Here is a 26,752-nt window from a genome sequence, read left to right as displayed (position 1 = left end):
CGACAGGCAAAACTAGTGCGGGGCACTCGCGTTCAGTGACTGAACGTTTGCACTCTGAAGACGGAAGAAAACGACTGGCATAGGCGATGACGTGGTCTCGTCCTTGTTGCTGCTGGGTGAGAACAGGGCCGATGTCATGCCCCCTGGCGTCGGTGTAAAGTTCAGGGGGGGGGGGGGCTGACGGGTCAAAAAGGGCCAAGATGGGTGGTGACGTTGTAAGCACTCTGACTAGTAGCGCCACCTACCAGCCTCAGCACATAGCCAGCCCCGAAGCCAAGCCTAGGCGTGAGAAGTGTGCGCGAGAGTGCGGTGCGCGCGTTGGCTTCCGTCGCGTTTTTGGAGGCGCCATGCCTTGCAATAAAGTTCTTTATTAATGGTTCTCGATCCTTAATTACGTTTCGGCCAGCAGCCGGCCCTCGCCGCCCCTCACAACTGGCGCAGTCGACTCCGAACCATGTCCTGAAACATCGCATCTCGCCCGCCTCGTGACGTGACTCGCCAGCCAACGCTCCTTCCTTTGTGCAGCTCCTGCCGCCCGACGCAGCCTCTCGCCCGCTTCGTCCTAGCCATTTCGCGCCTTCGCCCTTTGTGTTTCGCCGACCAGTCGTGTTGACGTTGACGCCTGCCCGCCCGATGAAGTAGCTTGCCCGCAGTGCCCAAACGGTTCGCCCTACTCGCCTATAGTCTCTCGTGACTCTTGTGCTGCTTTGCCAACCGTCATGCCGCTCGTGAATTGGAGTGAGGCGACGCCGGCGGATTCTGCAGGCTTTACAGTGGATTACCTCCGTGAAGAATTGGCTCGCAGAAACCTCGACGCTACCGGGTCGAAGGAAGAAATAATAAGTCGCCTTATCGCCGACATAGCCCAAAACCGCCCAACGACGCCTCCTTTGCCTTCCCCTGACTCCGCCGCGTCCACCCAGCGTTGCAACATTACGCCGCTCCCGCCAAGCCTCGATGCAGCCCAAGCTACCCAGTTGCTGACGGGTTTACTTCAGCGGCTCCTTTACGTGTCGCAACGAGCTGCAGCCCCAGTCGACGCCACAATTGCTGGGATTGGCCTAGTAGATGCATTTCCAGACAGTGGATCCAAAGTGACGCTTGTTTCACGTCGCCTGGTCAGCTCTTTGCCCTTCGATCCTGCCCTGGACTAGACGTCCTCTAGTCGTCGTTGGAGGAACATCAGTAACCCCAGCTGGTGCTATCTGTGTGAACATTTCTGAAGGACCTATCACCGGTTTGGTCGTAGCAGCCGCCCTCGATAATAATACTGTGCCACTTATACTGGGTGAAGAACTGGTTTTCCTCAAGCCAAGCTCAGTTGGTGTTTCAGCCGCCCCTGCCAACTGGAATTCGTCATTCTCCAACAGCCACAAGTGTGCCATGCCATGAACAACTGCTGCCACAGATGTCGAATGCTGTTATAATCCAAGGGTCATCTTTCAGTCACTGTGTGCCTGGACCCCACAGCTCAGCAGGCCTACAGTGGTCGCCACTGCCAGGACCAGACGAGCCCCCATGGTTGGCACTATCTTGCCACAATGATGTTTCAAACACCTACAGCCTCTCTTCTGAGTCCAACCGAGCTGCTTCCTCGACAATTGAGGTTCGCATTGACCCATACCTGCCTGCTGCGCAGCTCGGTAGCCAATTGCCAGTGCCTCAACAACAGGAACTTACGAGCATTTTGTCAAAACACGCTGAAGTATTCGCTCATGGAGAGGATGACTTGGGCTTGTACGAAGGTGTCGAACATGCAATTGACCTTCTTCCTGATGCCGTGCCATACAGTCGAGCTCCCTACCGGTACTCGGCTGCAGACCGTCGTTTTCTTGAGGCCCAGACAAGCACACTCCTTCGCCAAGGCATCATTCTTCCAGCCTTAGGACCTTACGTATTCCCCGCAGTAGTTAGCAGAGGCAGTACGAAGCGCCTTTGTGTCAACTATGTGCCCCTAAATAAGATGGCTGTGAGTGTTGTGCAGCCACTTCCGCATGCAGATGACATCATGGATCATATTGCTGGTTCACGGTACTTTGCCTGCCTGGACCTAAAGTTTGCTCACTGGCAGATTCATGTGCGTGAAGAAAACCAAGCAAAAACTGCTTTCATCCCCCACCTCAGTTCAGCAGACCTACAGCGATCGCCACTTCCAGGACGTCCACCCGAGCGCTTGAAGGACCATTCTCACAGTGAAGACATCAAGCAGTGCCCTTTCCTAGACTAAAGGGACCTGGTCAAACAAAAGAGGGGCCGGATGTAAGCAGTCTGACTAGTAGCGCCACCTACCAGCCTCCGCACACAGCCAGCCCCGAAGCCAAGCCTAGGCGTGAGAAGTGTGCGTGAGAGTGCGCTGCGCACGTTGGCTTTCGTCGCGTTTTCGTAGGCGCCATGCCTTGTAATAAAGTTCTTTATTAATGGTTCTCGAGCCTTAATTACGTTTCGGCCAGCAGCCGGCCCTCGCCGCCCCTCACAACGTAAGTCATGAGCGTGTGAAACGCAGTGGCCTGTGCAGGTCCCCAAGAAAATGCCGTTTCCTTCTTCAAGAGTTGCGTGAGTGGACGGGCAACATCGGCGAAGCTCTTGACCAAACGTCGAAAATAGGAGCACAAGCCGACAAAGCTCCGTACGTGTTTAGTGGAACGTGGCATTGTCTTTGACAACGCAAACTTTTTTCTGGGTCAGGTTGCACGCCTTCAACACTCACAAGGTGGCCAAACACAGTGATTTCGCGGCGGCCAAAACGGCATTTGTCAGAGTTGCGGCACTTGAGCTGAAGGCCTGCTCGCCTGAAAACTTCAAGAACTACCGACAAGCCGCTAAGGTGGCTTTCAAATGTCGGTGAGAACACGATGACATTGTCAAGGTAACAGAGGCACGTTAACCATTTGTATCCACGAAGGAGGGAGTCCATCATTCTTTCAAATGTGGCTGGGGCATTACACAGTCCAAAGCGCATTACCTTAAACTGGTAAAGTCCATCGGGCGTAACAAATGCGGTCTTTTCACGGTCTTGATGAGAGTAGCCAAAAGGGATAGGAAATTGTATGTACAAAATATATACAGAGAGACGGCTGCAGGCAAGATGGCAGAACAACAACATGAGCGCTACTCTGATCGTCGTCTTCACCGTCTTTCTGGCGCATTCTTCCATGCTCGCCAGGATGCGTGCTTCAGTGCGCGGGAATAGTGCGTAACAATATCATCAAAAATAAAGTAAAACTAATTCGCATTTCATTTTAAAAAATTGTACACGGCAGGATAACTTAAGGTTATAGAATCAGCGACGCACAAAAATCTCGGAACATTCGTACCGCCACCACTTTTCTGGGAAAAAAAAAATTGGCCGCCACCCGGGACTGCGAACGTGAATGTCCAGCGAAGCGGTCTCAAACACCGCACATGGTCGAGCATTGTAATCACGCTGGCTTTACAGTGTCTTTAATTTTCGTTGTCTACCCATGGTAGTCACAGAATGAGTTGCTAGACGGGTGTCCGTTTTATATATAAAAGCATGGCGACGTCACAAAGTATATATATATATATATATATATCAGATCATAAGAAGCCAACAAAAGGACAACATAGGGGAAGTGCCCTATCTTGTCCTTGGTGTCATTGTTTGTTGGCGTCTTATATGATTAATAAAAATCAGACCCTTCGGTTCCCTCTCTCCTCGCTCATATATATATATATATATATATATATATATATGTGTGTGTGTGTGTGTGTGTGTGTGTGTGTGTGCTGCATTCCTGATTGCTAAGAAAGATATGCCGTTTGCCTTCAATTGGTGATCTGGAATTTAGTGTTTACGCCACGAAATTTTCAGACCAACGTGAGGTATGCAGCTTCGCTGTAAACGAATCTCGAGAGTTGATGACGGGTTCTGAACGGGAGAGATAACGGGAGAAAGCGGAAGCTTCCTGAAATGTCACAAACGGCAGCATCATATTCACACATTCAGGCAACACATGCTTCGGTGTCTCCTGCCCATCTGTACGTTGTCTGGGGTCCCGTGATGAAACGTGTTGGAGAAGAGGGTGAAGCGCAATGCGGCACAGTGAGTTTTATTGCGATAGCAATTATATGGACACTCCAAAGCAGATTTCTGCCGTCGGCGTCGCCGTCGCCGTGAGGTTCCGTATGACGTCAATGGAGATGAAATCGTTGCCGCGAGCCGCCGAACGCTGTATGTGCGAGTGAAAGGGCGCGAGGGACGCGCGCTTTCACGGGGAGTGAACGCACGGCGGAGAACAAACACGCGTTCTGCGCCGTGCTCCCTTAAGGGCTGCAGAAGTAGGCGTCTCTGTCTCTTTCCTCCTTTACAATCACCATATATGTAGAGCAAACGCGCCCTCTTCCGACGCGCGAAAGGCCGGGGGGGGGGGGGGGGAGGCGTCGTTTAGCTGCGGCACCAAGTGCCTATTTATATCAGAGGCTCCGGCAACAGTCACCAACGCCGCATGCATTTTATGCGAACGCGGGCAAAACTCCGACGGCGTCGACAACAGTTCTGCGTGTTGCCGGTGCTGCTGCATGTCCAAGTTTATACAGCTGATTAAGCTACTATCATTACTCCGTATAGCTCTCTACAAATTTGCTATCGCAATTGATGCTTCGCCTTTAAGGTGAAACTGCGACTTTTTCCCGAAGTGTCCTAGCCGGCCGCCTGTTTCGCCTAAAGGGCGAAACACCCCTGCTGCGGTGAAAGCACCCCGTCCCACCAAGAATTTTATAACGAGAAGTGATAGGGAAGGGGTAGAGACAGGAAGTATGAAAAATATAGATACAATGAGAGCAAGAGGCAAAAAAATGGGTTGATCCCTCTTATATAGGAATCGCTATAGAACACGAAAGTGAAACGTGTCTTCACAGAAGTAGTGTAATGTTTATTGCACATTGATATATAATGTCTATTGGTGTTTTGTGGCTAAAGCGCCCTTAGGCGTTGATGCACCCACGCTGACGCCTGGTGGCACGTCTCCTCCATCACGACTACCAACGTCGATGACCATGAGCAACCGTCGTGCATATGGAAGCTGCACTACGCTGCACACGCTAGCACAACGCGAAAGACGAAGCACGTAACTGACACACTAATACAACGCGCAAGACAAAGCACGTAACTGAATCGTCACCGAGTCAAATCAGCGCGTACAGCGCGTCGTAATTGCAGCCTCCGCGATCAACTTCAGAAACATTTTCAGAGCTAATTGCGGAGGCCACGCTCCGCTGTGCTGAGTACGGTGAACGCCACCTAGGTGGCGTTGGTAGTGCTTCTTGATGCCAGCGTCCCTTCGAATGCTGGCATCGAGGCGTCGTAGTGCTGAGACCACCGAAGCGTTCACTGTCGGTGCGAGTTAGTGTCATAATAGACAGTTTTAGCAGAGCGTTGCTTACGCTCCGCTCCGCTAACATTTCACGCACACCGTTGGTTGCAGGAACTGCGTTGATTTGGCTTGTTTGACAAGCGCGTCTCCCAGAGACGCCAGCCACGCGCGCTCAGCGTGGCTGTAAAACGACAAATCAACCAGTAGACGCAGCCTAACGCTCCGCTCAAATAGCTTCGTAGCGGACCGTGGGCAGCGTTCTTCGTTCCGCTGCCGATATAAGCGTTGTGCGCACGCGCATTAGCGTTCCCGCTTGCGTTCCGCTGAGCGGCTCTTCGCGAATCGTTAGGACACGACGGTCTGAGCGGAGCGGGCCGTGAACGCTCTGCTAAAACTGTCTAATGCAGTACTTCTCTTTTCTGCTCGTAGGCGGCGGCACCGCCCCGAGCAAGAGCGCGGGTACACGGAGGAGTGTTAGATATATAAGGCGCGTCTGTGTAGCTCTCTGCAAATGCGTTTGTGGCGCAATGGGTTAAACGCTCGGCGATCTATCGTCGCGGACCGAGAGGTCGTGGGTTCGATTTCCAAATTTTGCATGTTTGTGGAACTTTTTCTTCTGGTTTCTTTCTTTGTATTATGTTCTATGACGTATTTCCGTGACGGAAATACGTCAGTGAAGTCTTGGTGGACCCCGGCATAAAACACTTTCGTGTTAAAAAAACAAAAAAACAAAACAAGCAACATAGGAGGCTTTCCACTATGTGAAGATAGAAGACCAGCAAGGCTGTACTTGTTGATCAGTATATTGAGTTATATATGGGTAATTACTATATTGATTTGATAAAGACACATACAGATAACTTCGTTGTTGTTATCGTCTTTTATTTTCGCTTTACTTTGTCATTATGGTAACCATTGCTTTGTGGTGACTGTGATGTACTGCAATTGGTTACTGATGCTTTCGCGCCCACTCACGCTTCGGTTCGCGGAGACGATCTTCACGGGCACGCTGTTGTTCTCCATCGGTCGCAGAGCGGCAATCCGAAGTTACGGATCCTTCGGATGGCACGCGTTCGGCTATAGCGGTTTCCCGTCACCTTCGCGCCCACTCACGCTGCTGCTCACGCCGGCGCTCTTTCCATGCACGTTCTTCTTGAATACGAACTAGGCGCGTCCTGGCCATAGCAAGACCAAAGTATGATTGCTGATAACGTCGCTAGAGCAATGTCGTTGTTACAAGAAAACGAGGCACAGACATTGGTGGGTACACAATGACGTTTTATTATTCCGCCATCCACTCTGTAGCCAAGGAGCACCGCCGGGGCACAGCACGCTACTGTGGATTAAATTTTGTCGACGCGATTTTTAACGAGATAGCGTTAAAGACCTCGTCAGGAAATCCGGCGTCGGCGTAAGCGCTGACGGCGTTGGCGGAAATAATCTTGCCGAACCGCATCATACCGAAACACCCCGACCGGGCGGGCCCTTCACGTGGCGCAAGGCGTTAGTGAACAAAAATTGAGTTTCTCAAAGTAAAATCCACCAGAAAAATTGTAAAGTACGACTTAGCATAACCTGCAGAGGTGATAGTGCCGAATTGTAATTTGAATATACGCGAAAAAAAGCCCACGCCCTGTGGGAATCGATGTTACGCGAAGCAGTGTGCGGGAAGCGTACCAAGTTAACGAAACGACCATGAGAGCACCAATACGTAGGTGGCTGTTTCCTGACCTGCATGACACACATGTCATGAAGTTCATGCCATGAGTACTCAGGAGTCCCTTTAGCTACGCCTAAGAGACCTTAAGGCGAAAGCCTTAGTCATGCTCATGACTATGACATCAACCTTTGATCTTTTGTTTCACTTAGTACCACATCTGATCTCATTCCATTAGTTTTCGAGTGTTAAAGTTTTTTCGCTGAGTCATTTTCATTCTTGCTGAGTCATGGTCATGAATAGGACTTCTACTACCACCATTCAGCGTTTCCTTCACTTAGTGCCCACGTCCGAACCCATTTCAGTGGTTTTTGAGTGTTATTCCTTTTTCGCAAAGTCATTGTCATTTTTGGTGTGTCATGCTCATGACTATGACATTTACCATAATCTTTTAGTGGTTACTTTACTTAGTGCCTACGTCCTAACACATTAATTACCGTTGGTGGTGCATACCTTGCCGCCATCGGAAACGCCAAGCCCGTCCAGGAACCGCTCTAAAGATAAGCGGATTTTGTTTCTTGATCGGTCGTCTGGGAGCACTGAAATAGGGCGCTATCACACACTTGTTTTTGAATTTCGCGGGCTTTCTTTCACGGAAATTACAAGAAGCTCCATCAATAGTACTTAGTTGCAAACACTTCAGTCGGCCATTTTCAAATGTGATCTACAACTTTCGTATTTGAGCTTTCTTAGTGAAGGCAATATTTAAAAAGTTAGGCAATTATATTATACAAATTAATTGAGTTTTCAAAACGAAATTCCAAAGACTAGAACACGCGAACATCAACACCACTGACTTGGTTTGAGTTTCCTAGCACACTCCGTCGTTTTTAAAACATTGGCTACATTTAGCTAGGACACCCTGTATATTTATAACCGACGAAGAAATTAATCACGAAAAGGGTAACTGAAAACGAATGAAACGATAACGTGTGGCCGGTGGAGACCGTACCCACAACCATCGCATTACGCGGGGGATGCAATACCAATTGGGCTACAGTGACGAAGGTTCCTATTTGTTTCTTGGCTTCATTTCCTGCAGGCTTTAAGTTGCCGTGAATCAGAAAAAGTCAAGCCCCCTGTTATCATTCTCCTCGTCCATTCATAGCGAGGATCTTGATTTTTGGCAGCCTTGATGTCAACAGGTAGTGTACGACAGTTTGTTAGTCATGTGCCTGATCTCCTGAGTTCATGCGTTACGTGATGCCATCGGACAAAAAAGGGTGTTCCACATCCGCCCGCCATGGCTCTGAGTGGCGCTTAGTAGTCTCACAGCTAGATCTAGTACACATAATTACCTAAGTTATAGGATGGCTTGATGGCCGTACACAATTGGTAGTGCATCACACACGGTTGTGGGTTTTGCCCCCACCGGCGACAAGTTTTATTGACGTCCACTTTCATTTTCTCTTTTCTGTATTATTTTGTTCATCTCAATTTCGAACCACAGCCCCTATGCTTTCCCATTATTTGAACCCCTGTGCTTTCCTTGGCTTCATGTAAATTATATGTACAGTCAACCACAAAAGTTTGCGGACCACGCGAGCGCCTGGCCAAGAGCCTCTTCGCGACACTTCCGCTACGTCACCAGCGATCGACAGCAGCGCTACGTTGAAGACGCATCCCTCCTTAAATCTATGGCCTGTCTATTTTCGCACTGTGCGCAAATATTTTCTACCTATCTCTTTCAACGTGACGCGCTCTTTGTTAGCCAGGGCTACTTGCTTATATTTTGAGAGCAGAATATCAGTACAAGTAATCAGACAGCGTATTCTTCGGCTGATATCAGTTCTATTTCGCGTAGCCACGCTGTTTTTTTTTTTTTCGTGAGTGCGTGAGTGAGCGGTGAGGCAGCCATGGGACACAGATGCTTAGTCAGTAGGCAGAATTTTTCCGTTCCTCCCCCATCGCTAAGTGACAGTAGCGGCCGGGATTTGATCGCCTGCGCCCAGGTTTTGCTGCGCAAAGCCCGAACCACCGCGCTGCTATAGTGGTTACATTTAGAAAAATAAGAAATAATCGGGTGCGATGACTCTTTTTATAACCCTTTGCGACACGGCGTCCTCGTTTGGGGACTCGAACTTCGGAGGCGCGTCCCACGCCACGTGTTTCTTCAAATGACCTAAAACTCAGTGTGCACATTCGTGTCCGCTTCCTGATGGGACAACTAGCGGTCAGTTAACTTCATTGTCCTGCGTATTGCTGCAGATGATCACTTTGCTGGAGACACTACCATGTTAGACAATCGTTCGACGTGCCGCGTTCCAAGACCAACGTCAAGAGTATTTTTTTTCTCCGGTCGACACGAATACAACCGAAAAAGCAAGTGTGCATGCGTTTCGGGCCTAATAGTTGATTCTTTTTATGCAAGCATTGAAGCTGACGGATTTCAGAATAATTAGATAATGAGTTATACGCTAATTAATTTTTTTACTGAAACTCGCACAAAACAGCACATTGCTTCGTCTTCTTTCTTGGAATGTAATAGTGAGCGTCTTGAAATGATGCCATGCGCATTTGACGCATTTGCAGACAGTGCATCATAATTCGTGTCTGAAGGGGATGAATTTATTCACAAGACATTTACAGAAGTGTCATGGAACATAGGTCTCTCAATGATCTAGTAGGAAGTGAAATGTCCGCCGTTTTCTAGCACCTTATTGATGCGTGTGGGCATCGACTCGTACAAAGATTCAGTAATCTCCGGTCGACCGCGCAGGCTATCCCATTCTTGTGCGATCGCTTGCCACAGCGTATCGGCCGTGCGGCCGCGGTTGGCTCGTGTGGACAGCCGTTTCTTCAACATGCCCCAGACATTTTCTATGGGATTCAAGTCGGCGCCACATGGAGGCCACTCAAGCTGGCAAACAGCATGTTCTTCTAGCAATGACTGGACGATACGTGCTTTATGGATCGGGCTGCGGTCGTGTTGAAAAAAATAGCAGCCGTCGCTGAAGGGACCGTCCAGCGCATACGGAACGAGGTGTCTAGTGATGACGTCGCAGTACCGTGACGCAGTGAAGGGCCCTTCCAGACGCACAAGGGGACCAAGGCCATCTTTGCTGATTGCTCCCCACACGCTCACGGAACACCGTCCACTGGATAGAACACTCTGTGTGTAATTAGGCAGATATCTGCAAGAAATAGCATACAATTGGGTTCCAGCGGGGCGTCTAAAAATGTTGTGATTCCTCTTGCGTATGAACTTTATAATGCTGTTATAGAGTTGCAATAGAAAACGTGCAAACATCATTAGATAGTACTGAAAGACCCACTGGCAGCTTTTAATTAGCTTCAGAGTAAGTAGTACTATGAAACAATCGTTAATGTTTTCAACATAATACCACTACAGAAAAATCTCGTAATGTCCAAAAGCTCATTTTACGTGAAACATGTTGTGATGCAGAATTAGCTTCGTGAATTAACTGCCAATACACTGTAAACACACCTGCAGTTTAGTGGACGCCAAACCCGCTTCCGTTGGTCCCAGCGCGTGGAAAAGTTGACTCGTCGCTAAAGATGACATCGCCCCATTTCTCTGTTGTCCAATCTTTCATTGCTGTAGCGAACATGAGTCGTTCTTGTAGCTGGCTGTCTGAGAGGCAGGGCTTCTGTGCTGCTACGAAAGACTGCAGGCCAAGCTCACTCAGCCTTCTTCTTACAGTCTCAGACGATACCGTGAGCGAGAGCGCTTCTCGGATATCCTCTGCACTTTGAAAAGGATCAGCCACGATGGCGGCCGTAATCAGGTGGTCCTCTTCCTCAGTCGTGGCCCTAGGACGCCCACTGCGCTCCATATCTGTGAATCTGTCATCGTCGCGGAAAGCTTGAATAATCCTATTCACGGCAGTCCGGCTCCTGTTGGTTCGGCGGCAGATTTCGCGCTGAGGTATTCCCTCTATAAATAAACGCACAATGTGCCTTCTTTCGTCAAGTGGAACACGCAGCGGCATCTTTCCAAATAGGCAATCACCACGTGGCCTGAAGCAAGTCTACTACGTTTTCAGCGACTGATGCGAAGATGCGCCTATGTGTGAAAGAAAATTTTCTATGCATCCGCTTTTTCTTTATTTTTGATGACAGTGAAACACCTCCCTACCCTTTCTCTCAAGACGCAGAAGCAGCAACACTCATTGGACCAAGATGCTGCCAACCAAAGTGCGCCAGTAAACGTCGCGTAAAAAAATCGTCGCAGCGCTTCGTGAAACTTATCTACCCACTGGCACACCAGTCGACAAAGGTTGCAGTGATTGCTCCGATACTGCTATCAAGCCAGATATGTGGCGGTCTTATCGCAGACAGCGCTCTGCGTCAACACAACGAACTAACAATGTCATGCACGGGAATAAAAAATTAACAGGCAGGCGAGTACCAAGAGGGCTCATATCCGGGAGAGCGCCCCTGTCGCCGCTAGGTGGCGTACCGCTAGGTGGCGCGGATAGGCAGTCTGGCACGCGCTCGCGTGGTCCGCAAACTTTTGTGGTTGACTGTACATGTATATATGTGTTGCTGTTTCTGTCAATACACATAAGTTTTTATTTTGTAAATGTGTCGTCCATCTTTCTTGTCTTTCTTGGTCCCATGGACGTCGCGATATTTTTTGTTAGGATTTATTTTCTCCTTCTATGTCACCAAACTGCCCTATTAGGGGCCGACGCTCATGCTATGCTAGTTGGCGTTTCCAAAGCTGCGGGCATAGAAAGGAAACAGCGGACGCAATGACGCCAGGGCGTTCGTGTATATTGGGATGTTTTAATTCGGCGGAGGCAAGCTGGTTGGCGTAGACAAGAACCACCCTGCTTAGATCTTTCTGGCTTTTAAGCGGATTTCTTGCTCAAGGCGCACAGTACGGAAGATTTAGTTGACAAACACTATTTTTTTATGTCTGCAAAGTACTCCCCAAACAATGACAGATAACAAAAAAAAAATTAAATGGCCCGCTGATCTTTGCGTACATGTGCGTACTTCAAAATGTTTTAAGAGCAAAGACACGAAAACTTTGGCAGTCTAGTTGCATATCGAATTTTTATTTTATTGTTTGAATGTTTGCAGGACGTCATCGGAGAGTGTTGGAGACATTACAACTAATATTTTTTTTTTTTTTTAGAGAGACTTGATTGAATCGGCCAACGGAACATCACCAGGTCCTAGAAAATGTGGAAATAGAGATTTTATTACATATCTTCTCAAAATAAAGGGCCTACTACGCTGTCTTGTTATGTTTTATTAATACGGTAGGACTCTCTGTCTGATAATGTCATTATGCAAACAATATTACGTGAATATAAAGTTGTTGTGACTGTTATTCGCCTAACTCTTTGCTTCGCCGCTTAAAGAACAAATATCGGAAAGTGCATAAACGCTATTACGGAGCACAAACTGTGAACAAGGCAATAGAGGCACCAATTCTATCCTTGAATAATTTATGTAATATATATCAAGTGTACTCTATTTCTTATTCTTGTAGACTGAGACTGAAGGACATCTGCATATTGCGTCGTGACAGATATTGCAGTACATCACTGTCTAAGAAGTGGTTTGGTGCACATAACCAAATCGTACAACAACGTCACGGATGACATGGAGTATACCATTACCATTTCCAGTTTTACAATAAATAGCAATTCCTATTTTTTACGCATTACCGCGCTACAACGTAATGGTGCACTGAGCTTGTTAGACACATTAGCCATATTATGCACTCCATATGCTTCTTTGTATAGCACTAGAACGCGAAGCTCCTATATCCATTCAAGCAGTTCGCAACCAATAAGCAGGTTCACAGGTAAAATATCAAATAAGATTTAATGCTTGTATATTTTGGATAGTACGTTACCTCCATTACTGTAAGGCTTCCAGTAGTAGCCATGACTGTAGATTATGCCCGGCTGGCGCTTGATTGGCGGCTGGAGCTTGCACTAGACATTCCAAAGAAAGTACAGTAGATTCGTTACTGATATATAAAAATGTCAAGAATGTGCATTACACTTGCTGACGCTTGACACATTCACGTTTTTACGTATTTTGTTGTCTATATCTATCCGGCATGACACACGGCAACATATCTTTCGAGAATTGGTATGCTTACTTCTGTTCCCCGTACAATATACAAAAGCCTTTACACAACAATACACGCCAACCGGGACGAAAAACTGCTAGGGTAACCTTATGTAAATCCTCGTTACCGCTAGTGTGCAAAAGACGGCTATCGCGCGTCATCATGTTCCTTCGCGTAAACCTTTCATCCATGAAACACCATCACGAACAACTTTTCTACATAAAAAAAGAGCTTGAATAGTGTCAGTATTTCAACATTCAGCTGGCAATGCCTTGAAGGGACCGATGTGGGGGAACATTGTGATGAAGAACGGTGCAAGATTTCACACCACACGTTTGTCCTGAAGGCCGCAAGTAATATTTACGAATCTCGATAATGCTCGGCAGTACCGTTCGCGACCACTGTTATCAGCAGCATCTGTTCTTAGAACGCATGCTCCATCGAGCACAAACCAGCACGAGAGTTGCTTCTAGCATTCTTACAACTGCATATCATCCTGATAATTTTTTATTTGTGACGGTTATTTTTCACATTCTTATCGTTTGCAGGTGCCAGTTCGTATTGTGTGATTCTAAATAAACTGACGACTTGCTTGACTTGAACTCATTTGAACTGGCGATATGAAATCTGCTGTCAGGTCCGCATTATCTTTAACTGTTAATCAGCGCGCATAAATTTCCAGGCACTTTATATTGCTTTTCCGTCGTTAACTCTATTTTCTCATTATCGATTAGCTTGTGCGGTTCGATATCTTGGTATTTATGAGGTGGGACCCAGAATATTCAACTGCAACGCTACGCTTGAATTTCAAGCAAATAACTAATATATTAATATGCTGTTTATTGACCTGCCAATACATGTACATGAAAGTCTTCGGTTTTCAACTGGAACTGAAGCAGTTAACGTACGCTAACATCTGCAAAGTGAAATTATTACAATTACTGAGTGTGAACGGTGCTTCCCCCGCCGAAGAGCAGTTCTCCTGTATTTAATAATATTTGAAGGGAATTAAAGAAAATTCGGGCAGAACTGATTTCACCATGAATGTCAACATTAATGCACTTAGCACTGAAGCAGTGTAGGGACCTACCACACTGCCACCGGCAAAACACGTCATAAACTAGGCGTGTACACAGCCGGGCTCCTCGCTCTAGCATCGATGATGATGATTTATTTGGCATTCTCTTTGAAACGGGCCGGTGAAAAATAGACCCCTAGCCTGCTTGAGCTATTAAGGTATGCTATACATGCTCTTCATCATAGCACTTTTGTATAAATCTTCTTAATAATTTTTTTCTCTTCCTCATAACTTCTTGTACCGCTATCTATGCCTGCATCCCTCAGGACACGATGCGCAATTTAGCGGCGCCTGCCGTGATATCTGGGCGTGACGCACGTCTAAATTTAGGCAAGATATATATTTAGACATTAAACAGGGTGAATGTTTTTAAGTTTTACGGAATTTTTAAAAATAACCTATTGCAGATAGCATAATTCTCGTCCTTGAGCTGGATTATTCAGAGAGGCGAACATTACTTGCACGGGACATAAAAACACATATTGAACTAATTAACAAAAATCCACTAATTATCTTTCGAAATAATTACTTTACGGCACGTATTGCAATTTAAGAATTGTAGCCGGTAGTTTGCAAAGCGTATATGACGAGGGATTGATTCCACCCACCACCGGATAACTTTTAAGAATTTTTGTTTCATTGAAGAGCGGCACATACTCCGTGAGAAATAGCCAGTGGCCCAAGTGTAAGGAGAATGATTAGACCCGGACATAGATACCGAAAAGTACGTGAAGCATCCTAAGAATGCTGATCGCATAATTAAAGTTTTAGCCCACCGATAATCGTCCCCGTAAAAGCCTTTTTGTGATGTTATGTGTAATGCAAACACCATATAGTGGCCCTTTAGATATCAACTGATAGTGTTATAAACAAAACATTCATTAAAACTACCACCTTGTAATATTTATATTAGAAAATGTTATTGAAGCATGTCACCAGTTTAAAATTTGAGATAAATAAATAACGTAATTACGAACCTGCAAGTATTAGCGACAACACACGTGCATCGATTTTGTTCACACAACTCTGACTGCGTATGGTGCCGTCACTATAATGTGCATTATCGATTTTGACATAAACATAAACGTAGTCATGTTGAAGGTGAAGTTTCCTACCTAGAACCTGCCGAAGGTCTCGGAGCTGAGCGTGTTAGAGATACTTGTGAGCCGCTAGATCCAGAGCCGGCGCTGGCGCTGCCTGGGCCAACAGGAAAGAAACCGGCGGAAGCTCCAGGGAAGACGTAACCGTAACTGGGATAGGGACCGTAATAGCCGTAGCCATCACCATAGCCATATGGGTAACCGTAGAAACCTGGGCCATATCCGCCATAGAAATCATCACTGTAGCCCCCAAAATAGCCTGGGACGTATCCTCCGTAAGCGCCACCGCTTGGACCAAAACCGAAGCTTCCCGCAGAAGGGCGTCCACTAACGCCAGCTCCGTGGGGTCGAGATGCACCAGAGGAGGAAGCTCCGGGCCTGGAAGAGCCACTTGGACCTACTCCGAAACCACTTGGACCTGCGCTGAAGCCAGGAACAAAGTTGCCGCCACTTGGTAGTCCAGACCCGACTCCCGAGAATCCAGCGCCCTGGGGTACTCCGAAGCTAGCACCCCCTGGTCCACCGGCGCCAAACGAAAGGCCGCCAGGAGCACTACCAAACCCACTGGTGGGGCCGCTGCTCAATCCAACGCCGAAGCCACTTCCAACGCCGAAGCCTGGGGCTCCTCCCAGACTGCCACCAACTGCGCCGGCGCCGCTTCCGGAAGGGCCACTAAATCCGCCCAGGCCAAAGCCACCGCGGCCTGCGCTACCGCTGCCGCCAGCAGCTCCTAAGCGGCTGCTACCGACATCTACCTTTGTTGTGGCTGGGCGAGGGCCAGCATACGCCAGGGAAGCTGAAATTTATTATAAAGAAGAAAGCAAAGAAAAACGTTTACACCAAAGTGCTTTTGAGGCCGCGTTCATTGACGAAAGGCAAGATCGCCGTAGCCTACTAACTGTGACTCATAACAGCACCATTTTATCTTTGCCATATTTGGTCTGCAGTGGGGAGAAATGATTATTAAATATTTTTTCGTTGGTTTTATTTAAATAATAAATTGGAACGTATAATATTTTACTCTATAATGCATTTATTTCGAATCATATAACAGATTTCTTTTTTTTTTTGTCAGGACGTCATTCACATTTGAAAATAACATATACCATTTCCCATTATCTGCACATGCATGCAACGGTTGCTTCATAGTTTGAGCATTTGTTTTAGTAAAATCTGCACTATTCGGAAGTGTTTAAACAGGAGAGGCATGTAATTATTATCTTCATTAATATTGCATTGAGCTAGCCTTTTGATATTAGAGATAAGAAACAAAAGATGGACCGCGAAGTACCACCGTCGTAATAGCAATGTTCCACCGCGATATTTAGCTGGAATGTATAAACTCAATGCATAGGTATGACTACGAGCAAGCATTACTCCGGTTCCAAATATGACATTGCAAATCGCATCGGCTGTCCACACGGTGAATGCCGGCTTTGATTGCCTGGAAGTCAACTTCTACAAGACTTCGGCATTGTATTGCAATTCATTTCATGTGCTTTATTTACACAGCCTTCGGTTTTATAGAGGAGAGAGGGAGGCATGCGTGTTTGACAAGGAGCATTGAATTATGGTACTAATTTAGTTCAATAAAAATACCTAAGTGAAAAGCCAAAAGCATCAACAAAGTCATAAATCAAACAGAAAAAACAATTTCAAGCTTAATAATATGACAGCCAGGACTAGGAAGGCTCCAAAGGAAAGTTCTGATGTCACATACTTCAGTGACATACTTGATTTGCGCTTTACTACATATCGTGGTGTCATCTTCTGATTTATAATATGCCGATAGCTTTCTGTTCTTTCAAATTCATAACGACGGACGATTTCATTCGTACCAAGAAATATTCCAAATCAATTTTTCCTCCCGAATAAAATTAATCTTTATATATCCATATATATCTATTATATCCATTTTTATATGCCATATCATTTACAAACCAACGTATCAGTTATTACACATAACGTGCACAGAACAGTTCTCTTGCTCATTCTCGGATTTTAACTCTTCATTGCATTAACATAGTGCAGTGTACCGAAGCGTCGCCAAAATTGAAGCACTAGTTTTTTTAATGCATTGAACATTAGCATAATGTTATTGTACTTCGTTTATTGTGCGGTCTAACCCTGTGTTTCCCCCACGTGATGCATAGGGGAAAATAACGGTGTCTATTTAATTAAAAGTTAGAAATAAATTTAAGAACAGCAGCATGAATTTATTGTACATTGTTTACCTGACACTTTAAATCTACGTTGTTCCCACACGATGCATAGGAGACAATAACCGTGTTTATATAATATAAATTGTGAATAAATGAGAAAAAAACTTGCTATGTGATGTACGACCAATCGACTTCTCTTTGCCTAGCCCACCATTGCTTCGCGTCCATTAGCATTTCACAGTCCTCTCTCCATATGTATTCGAAGTCAAGGTATCGTCAGATACGTAAATGTACGACAAGAAAGAGGGTTTGACGCACAGGTGAAATGATGTTGAATTTACGTTGGTGCCGTGGATCCGGCCTTCATATGTGTAAAAAACTCAGTATGTGTGTGTGTATGCATGTGTGACGGCCTAATAGTGGCGTTGTCGTCAACAGTAACTGAAAATTAAGTGTGCAAACTGTTTCTACAATGGAACTGTCTTCGTGAATATTTGGAAGATTCGCACTGTCAAACTGCGCTGAAGAAGAAAGTACCACTCTCGAAACTGCTGGCATTTCCCTTTTCATTACGACACCGCTATTTCAAATAACTACTGGCCCATTGATGTTCTATCTCCTCATATATATATATATATATATATATATATATATATATATATATATACCGTAGTGACAAAATACAATGGCAGCACGGGAAAGCAGGACCACAGAATTAAAGGTAAAACATCTTCTTACAGAGGGACTCTTTTCTTACATTGGCGCAGCCGTAGAAGATCGCGATTTAAGGCTATACGATCCTGCTGAGGAATCTCGATGAGCTGCTGTGAGTTGTGTTCTCCAGGCATGAATCTTGCGCCTAACTCTAGCACCGCTATTTGCGAGGGCGCCGTTCATGACTACTGGCCGACTCTCACCTGGAAGCATTACTGAAATCTTTCCGGCAGTCCCAGCATTATTGTCGGAGCACATTAACGCGCCGTCCAGATGTTCACGTCTGCGGCTACGCGTCTCGTGCACTGGCTGGATTACTCGGACGGAGCCCCCACAATTGCGCGAACTCACAGGTGATCCTGTGCTGTGGCTGCAAACCGCTGACTCCTCCGGTGAGTAACACAGTTGGCCACACTTTTCCGAAACATTGTTTGCCCGAGGCAGGCATAGAGGCGCTGCCCAGTCGTGGAACAGCTACGAAGGACGCGCGTCCCAATGATGGACGTACTGACCTACAGCGCTGGTAACGGTTTTCGTAAACCACTACTTATACGACTAACGTTCCAGTGAAGATGCGCGCTCAATCCCAGGCCTTATCCGAAGACGCCCTAGGAAAACGTTCAATAGAAATATTGTATTGCTTTTTATAGGTTTCAGCTTATTGAATTATGAAAAGGTATACCTGCAAGACCAATACAGCTAATGGCCTATATTGTTCTATTGTCTTATGGAATAGACCTGGCACACTAAGAAAACTGACAGCCTTTGTTGGTTTATTAGCTTACAAACGTATTAGTGTAGATAGAGCGCTGTGTACCAAAGTGGTTTGTTCTACAAAGATGTAGTAAATGTTCATTTCAAAGGGAACCTTTCTAGGCCAGCTCTACCGGACATCACTGATCGTGGTTTTGCTGCTGCCTTGCCAAATAACTCACACACAGGACAACACTTATATAACTATTCGTCAACTATATCTATCGCCTCATCTGTAACACCGTTATGGATGTGCTGGCGGCCAGCTCTGATCGCTACCAAATTACGCAGCGAAACAACGAACGGTACAGAAATATCCTCAGTGCAACAAATATATAGCTTGGAACGCATAATTCCTGAAATAAAGGGGCGCATTTTGTCCCTTGATTCTCGATGTTTGGCGTGTCTGCTTGGTGGGCTTCTTGCGGAGCAATACTACTCATACAAGTTTATATCATGATCACTAAATCTATTTTATCTATTAGGACCTATCAGGCATCCTATTTGTCAACTACAAGCTTATATCACTGCTTCTATTGCTTCAGTTGGGACCCAGAAAGCTTTTTATTTGTCTTATAAAACGCTCAAGTGTCCTGGTACTTTTATGGAATATGAGCACTTGGCTATGGGACCTGTACATTCTGATATAGGACCTCTACGTTCTTCTAGGGGCACCTGGACGTTCTGCTATGGGTCCTGTAGTTTTTCCTATTGGGCCTATATATTTCGGTGGTATAAGACCAATAGAAATTTGTAATGTAATTCACCCTAGGGTATCGTTGTGTACATTTATTACAACTTGAGGCTTTTCAGCGTATCGAACCTGACCTGGCCTTCTCCTTCGGATCAGTAGCACATCCTGTAGGGTTGCTGCATCCTCTTCATGCTGCTATTTTGACGGCCGAGCCTCTCAATACAACAACCCACGCTTTTACCCGTAAAGTAGCCGAGATTCACGAGAGCGGCATTCACCATCCTGCTGTAACCACACCATCTGCTTGCTTTAACAGCGAAGCTGTTCTAGCTCACCGTAAAAGGCGGCGCCTGCTATCGCAAAACCTCGCCGAGTTTTGACGTCACTGCGTTGTCTAGCAACCACCTCGCGGAGCGGCATGTGCCTCGCCTCCTCTCCGTGCCATGCACATGTTGCCTTGACATGTGACAATAAGGAGAGGGAAGGAGAGCATGCGCGCGGGGGCGCGCAATGCTCAGGAGAGGGAAAGAGAAAGTGAGAGTGAGAGAGAAACAAATTGTAGCAGCGCCAACAAGGCAACGCACAGAGCTGCTGCCGACGCCGCCCGCGTTGCCTAGCCGCGCATGCGCCGAAGCAGTAGCGATGACGTCATCTCGCATTGCCTAGTAACCGCCGGCGCTGGTACGTGCTCGCTTTGCCCGACATAGACACGGCTCCTGCCTGCCTGCCTGAGTTTGTGGCATGCTAGGAACGCCGTCGCTCGTAGGCGCCAACGCGTCCAGCACTAGTCACGTGAAATGTTGCGAAAGGGAAGGTACCTCCGAAAATGATCGCTCGAGAATACTTTCCCTACATGCGTAGTTAAGTTAAACCAAGTTAAGACCTAGCAGCAGTCAAGTTAATACCTAGCAGTAGCAGCCAGTAAGACTTGAGGGATTGACACTTTCGCTGTGCCTACGCTTTGCACGACCGAGTGCAAGCTTGGCCGCTTTTCTTTTGTAGCGTTAGCTACACTGGCCTAGCCAAGCCCGTTTCGCGCGGCACATCAAGAGCCGTGCTGCGCATGCGCAAGGATCAGTGATGTCACACGGCTCGCGCACTGGAGCCACCGGAGCCGGCACCTCTCGCGCACTCCGCCACCGCCGCGCGCGACTCACTGCGGCCGGTCTGCGCATTCCAGAGGAGTGACGTCGTAGCCGTGGTAGACGCACTGGCGCCGGCGCGCGCTCGCTGTGCAGTCGCCGTCTGACACTGCGCTGGAGCCGCTGCGCTTCTGACTGGCGTTTGCCAGTGTGGTATAGCCATGGAGAAGGAGAGCGCAAATGCTGCTCAACAGCGCAGAAGAACGGAGAAGCTTGACTCATCGGATCCCGAAGTAGTTGCCTGGCAATTAGCGGTTGAGCGTAGGAGACAACCAGGAAAGCTAAGAATAATCAGCTGAACCTTTGCTAACGCTACGTATATCCTGGCATAGCCGAGCTAAGCCACTGCAACTTTTTTCGGAGGCGCCTCATCCTCCATCCAGTTAAGGTCATGCAAGCTTCTGTTGCAAGTGTCAGTGTGGGGACTGCACTAGCTCCCCCAAACGCTGCAGAAAACCAGAAGCAGGCCGAATACCAGTCAAACGTGTTGTCACTGCACTGATTCAAGTGCGCGCCGACGGAATCAGTGAGTTATGTGCCCTTGTTAACGAAGGTGCTGAGCGAACATCGCTTCTTTAGCGTCTTCCCACACCTACGATCCCACCGTGAACTCCGCGTCCCTTGCGTTACATTGATAACAGCGCGATAGCACCCGTCTTCGAGGCTCTCCCTGCAGACTTTCTTGGGGGCCGACTACCTGATGTCTGATTATGTGGAACTCACTATCACGCGTGGATCTGTCCAGATCAACTGTCCTGGCTCCAGCGCCGCCACAACAGAGACGCCGGAGTGAACTCATGCTTAAGTTATTATCCTGTCCTCGGCTCCCAATTACCAGAATACTCTAGATTCAAGCCATGCCTTTATCTGCAGTGTATACAGCATAAAGGACCAATATGTGTCTCCAGGTAGCCTGTCATCTATCAACCGGAATGTGCTCACAACCCAGTGTAAAGACAGAGACTTAGCGACACTCATCGGATCTGTTCCCTCCACGCCGACTCGGGAAGAAACTCCAAATTCACTGTGAACCATCGTCTACCATTGTCATGGTAATACAAATCCAATAGGTGAACGCCACCTTCTCGTTCCCCCAATCTCCTAGCGATTGCAATTATTCCAAAACGTCCATGCGTCTTAAGATGGCAAGCATAATGATCAGCAAGTTATGGCTCGAAATGTACCAGATAGCTTTTGGTGGCGAAAGATGCAGGGTCGCTTCGGGCTTTGCGTTAACGCTACATTTTGTCGCTAAAGAGGGAGTGAAGTGATCCAACCTCTTCTCAATATTCTCATAGCGAGCATAACGAGGAGAAGTAAGTTTATAGGACTCACGTGAAACTTAATCGACAACGCTAATTACACGTCCTTCGTGTTCGATTTTTCTGTAAGGCATAGATAACCAATATCTATCGTTATAGAATACTTCTTGCGTTGATAATAAACATTCTGTTTTTTTAATTAGGCCGCGCATACCTGTGAGAGATTGCAAGTTTCCTGTCATATTATACGAACGCCGACATTATTCGAGAAATATACGACTGTCTGTGGTAACGTTGCATAATGACTGCAAAGATTCCCCTTTCCGGCAGGTCTAAACGGGGTATTAATTTTTGAGCAACTGCCTGAATTCTTTCACCTATAGGAACAAACAGATGCGCCTGCTATTTTCGAACAATGTTATCTTTTCTATTTAAGCCAGCACTAATTGCACACCTATTTCACTGGCGTCACTCTTATTTGCCGCTTCCTGGCACCTATACACCTCGCACAATGCTGAGATTAGCAAGCATTATCAATGAGTTTCAGTGTTCTTTGTTTAAACTGAAAAACATGTCTGGGAGAATGCGGAAACTTTTCTAGGAAGCTTTTTAATGCAGTAACATTAGCATTTTAGAAAAGGCGTGACAAACAAGGGGCAGTGAATAATTATGCCAGGTGAATTTTAAAATCCTAATGTATTATAGAACATGAGCGATCACTGCTGACAGAGGCATTTAAGGTTGTCAGACACGTCACTGAAGCAAAAAATTGTTTAGCCACGAGAAGCTACCGCATGTAGGATGCGTAGAGCGTCACAAAATATAAAAAAATAATAAAGATAAGACTATTTCGTCCGAGCGTTGATGGGTGAACGAGGGGAGTATTTATGGTGGTGCATGTTGCCTGAAGAAACACCAATCCCAGGCAATGTCAAATGCCTGTCGTGTGCGATAACACGGCTCAAAAGATACCGATTTCTAGGCAATAAAATGGTGGCGCCGTCTGTCACCATGCCGAGTTTCAGCGCGTTTTGTCATAGAGGTGAGATCGCCAGCTGTCTTTGTGTACCCATAGGTTAGTCCTTCATTCCTGAATATTGTGGACCAATCTCAAGAATTCCGCCGACGACGCCTGAACTTTGATGCCAAAGTGAGATAACGCGTAGCGGAAGTCTACAACTTCATTCACTTCCCGTGGAGGGAGAAAACGAATTAGAAACGGCTACTTATTCGGCCTGAAGCGGGCAGGCCTATAGGCAGGTCAGGTGCTCCTTTGCCAGGCGATGGACTTTTACGTTGCATATACGTGCAGCGCAAGTGTGCGGGAGAACTCGACAAAAACCGCTTCTGCGATAAAATCTTCCTGAGAAATACTGCAGCCCGTAAACATGAGGACTTTACTGCGTAAGTACTTTAAAAAAGAGTAACCAAAGTTGCGCTGATAGCCTTACTGTCATGTAAGGGCCACGGAAGTAGTTGTTCGAACCAAAGCGCTTGCCACTAAGTCGTTTGAACTCACCGGCGGAGAGAAGTGCGACGGTAATGAAGGCTTTCATGGCTGTTCTGCCCGGTCTCTTCTCCGACGATGTGCAGAAGTAGGATTATTGGGTGCTTTGGTAGCCCTTTTATACCGAGCTCTGACATTCCTATGCCTCAGGAAAATTACAATGAGCCTGCAGAACACTTTTTTGTCTTTTCGCGCTTCCTTTCAGAAACAAACGTAAAAAAAAAGACACGTAGCGCCATTTGTATAAAATTAACCACTACTTCTTCACAAGTGAAAGTGGGCAGCAGTAAAGGAGAAAGCCCACATGTGGCCATGCGTCATAAACTGTGAATTGTGTCGCAGTCTCGTAACCGATGACCTCTGCTTTTATTTGCATTGTCCTATAGTTTCAACAGCCGGCTAGCATACGTAACGCCTGGTTTTCAGATCAGGAGGTTTAGGCTCTTTTCTTGTCTATGTATATCCTGTAATGGCATGTCTTCGTGTATTCAGCTATGTGAGATGATTACATCATTCTCTGCGTTCTTCATATGACGCAGTCTCGCTAATCAGTGCAGATTCAGCGTGATGTAGTTGGTTGCGTGAGCTTAGTTGCTTTGTTGCACACCATTATGAAACGGAGAGGAGAATTAAGTACGAGGGTAAAAATGTCGACGCTGAGGCGCTATTCTTGTGAAGCGCAATCACTCTCGTTGCTATGGTATTAGCGAGGAGCCCGCTATTTCGTGCGCTTCGCTTTTTGCTTAGGCACTGCGAGATGTCACAGAGATCAAACAGCGTCAAGAAGAGCTCTGGCGTGTTTTCATACCTTTGAGTTCTATGCCCTATTGATCCAGGACTTTTCGAAATTGACCCTTCGGCTATCTGCCGAATTTCACCGCAGCGCACCAGCGTGATTCAGGGGGCAGATTATTCAATATTATTTTCAAATATTACTTTTAAAAAATAATATTTCAGAAGGGCGCCCGAATTCCAACAACTTTCAATCAGCAACCCCGAGAGCGTATGCTCTTTTATAACATGCTCATTTACGGCACTTTGCTGTGTTATAGTAGAATAATAGTCAGAAATTAAACACTTCTATAACGCAGCTGGTAATTTACGAGTATTTGCCGTAAATACGCATGTTATTAGAAGGGTGTACCCTCTTGACGCTTCTAACTGGAATTTTTTTGAAGTTCTGGTGCTCTTCAGAATTTTTTTTTGTGTGTTGCCCTTCGAATCATGCCATTCTATTGCAGGGAAGTTCGACAGATGGCCGCAAGGGCAATGTCACAAATTCTTGGGTATGCGGTACGAGCTGAAACAGTAGAAACTACATCTAGAATTAAGCCATGCGTAATAATGGCATAAAGTCTCACTTTGCACTTCCCAACAGTGCTGGGTATAGTCCACATGGCGTATACCTCGTACTTTCATATTTTGCAAAAATTTTTGAAAACTCGTATGGAGCATATAACAAAATTCGGCCTCTTCTAGTAGATACCCTGAAGAGGTGGACGTTATTCGCGCGTGAAATTGCGATGTCCAGGTGGCTTGGCAGAAATATTCACTAATCAACTTTGTAATTATTTATTTTAGAGTACACGTTGCAACGTCGAAATTGAAGCCGAACAGTAGAGAAATCATTACTGCGTAGCAGAAATTGTAAGCCTTGTGGAAACTGCCGCCGTCATCCGGGACATCGCGGCTAGTGGTGCAGGGAGTACAGGACGACAAATGCACGAGCAGTGGCTGGATGCCGCTGGCCAGGACCAGCGCCTTCGGGGCCACGCAGCCGCCTCAGGCTATAGCGCGCCTTTCGAGTAACCCATCCTTATATTCTGCTATTAAATGCATAGCAGTTAGAGTTAAGATAATCCTGAACTGCTTGATGCATGCTTTTGGGAAACTCTTAGCCATAACGCCAGTGTACTTTGTAGTACACTTGAAAGCGCGGATATCTGGAATGTGTAGCGAGTCTTACAATTTCTGCTAACGAAACAGGAGTTCTCTACTGCTGGATTTGAGATCCAAAGTGAGAAATTGCAAAAAAGCTAATTACAGAATATAATAAAATAGGTACCTGAGATATTTGGGTTTCTCATGCACGTAATTTTTCATCTTTGGCATACATGCTACTCGAAGGTGGAAAGGAGCTGTCACAGGCGATTAGAAAATTCTTTGAGAAAACACCATAAGTGATATATTTTAAATACTAGCGCAAGATAAGTACATATTACTGTCCATCTATGGCAAAAACCGACGTAGGACGTGTATCGATGCCTTTGAGCGCTATGCCTAGTTTTATTCTGCCACTTATGATATTTACTAAAACGACCAAGCATGTCATTTATTTATTTACAACGTGTCATTTCTGCTGGCTTGGCGAAATGCCCGAAGTTAGCAGGCGATTTGTTATGCTCCGAGACAGCAATCATAATTTCTTTTGAGATTCGTTCTTATCTCTTCGTTACTTTATAACAGCGAAGCTGTTTAAGCCAGCCGTAATTTTTGGTTTGTGGTTCGTATCAAGAAACTATATCAAGAAATAAAAGAAAATAAACTTTCTTGCCGAGGCGCGCTTCGAAACCGCGTACCCCCGATCCCAAGGCGAGCGTTGTAACTACCAGGTTATACAGCCACACTTGCAGAGCAGGCATTTATGCGAACCATATGATTGCGCTCGAGCATCGTCGTCTTCGTCCACAGCTGGCGCGTTTGTTCGCTCGTGCTCTGCGAGGTGAAATAGAGGATAAGTGGTTCTTGAGGGAAAGGGAAAGGTTGGCGCTATCTTCTGCAGCCCTTGAGGGAGCACGGCTCAGCGCCAACGGGGAGGGGTAAGTGGGAGGTGAAATAGAGGTTTTGCGCGCTATGATAGCGAGAGAGAGAAACGCATTCACGGAGCGGGTCTGCTGGAACGCGTTGTCGGTATTGCAACGCGGTGGAACGCGGTATCTGCATTGCAACGTGGTGTCGGTGTTGCAAACTGCGCTGTGCAACGCGCAGTGACGACCGTAAGTTCGAGACGCGCGAAAAGAAATTATCATCATCATGAGTAATAAGATGAAAAGTTTGCGCGCACTTCCGGAAAATACTGGGCTACGGTCGCCCAGCTTCGCTGTTTCAAGCGTTGCGCGGCCTAGTGCAAGGTTAAGCGTTTTTTTTTTCGGAGGGGGGGGGGGATTCGAGGAAGAGTTGGGTGGACAATCTCGCAATGCTGATTTTATTTTATGTCTGCTGCTGGATGAAA

General features: G+C 46.6%; 1 protein-coding gene across 1 annotated transcript; it reads right to left on the bottom strand.

The window, feature by feature from the left end:
• Positions 1–12,056: 12,056 nt before the first annotated feature.
• LOC119461410 (uncharacterized) lies at positions 12,057–23,674 on the bottom strand. Its single transcript, XM_037722709.2, has 4 exons — positions 23,533–23,674; positions 15,302–16,082; positions 12,887–12,968; positions 12,057–12,197 (listed from the first exon to the last, which is right to left on the bottom strand). The coding sequence occupies exons 1-3, from the start codon at positions 23,567–23,569 to the stop codon at positions 12,929–12,931; spliced, it is 858 nt and encodes a 285-aa protein (XP_037578637.1). The 5' UTR covers positions 23,570–23,674; the 3' UTR covers positions 12,057–12,197; positions 12,887–12,928.
• Positions 23,675–26,752: the final 3,078 nt, after the last annotated feature.

Source organism: Dermacentor silvarum, chromosome 8, assembly GCF_013339745.2.
Source record: "Dermacentor silvarum isolate Dsil-2018 chromosome 8, BIME_Dsil_1.4, whole genome shotgun sequence".
Lineage (NCBI taxonomy): Eukaryota > Metazoa > Arthropoda > Arachnida > Ixodida > Ixodidae > Dermacentor > Dermacentor silvarum.
This window is presented reverse-complemented; position numbering and strand designations above follow the sequence as displayed.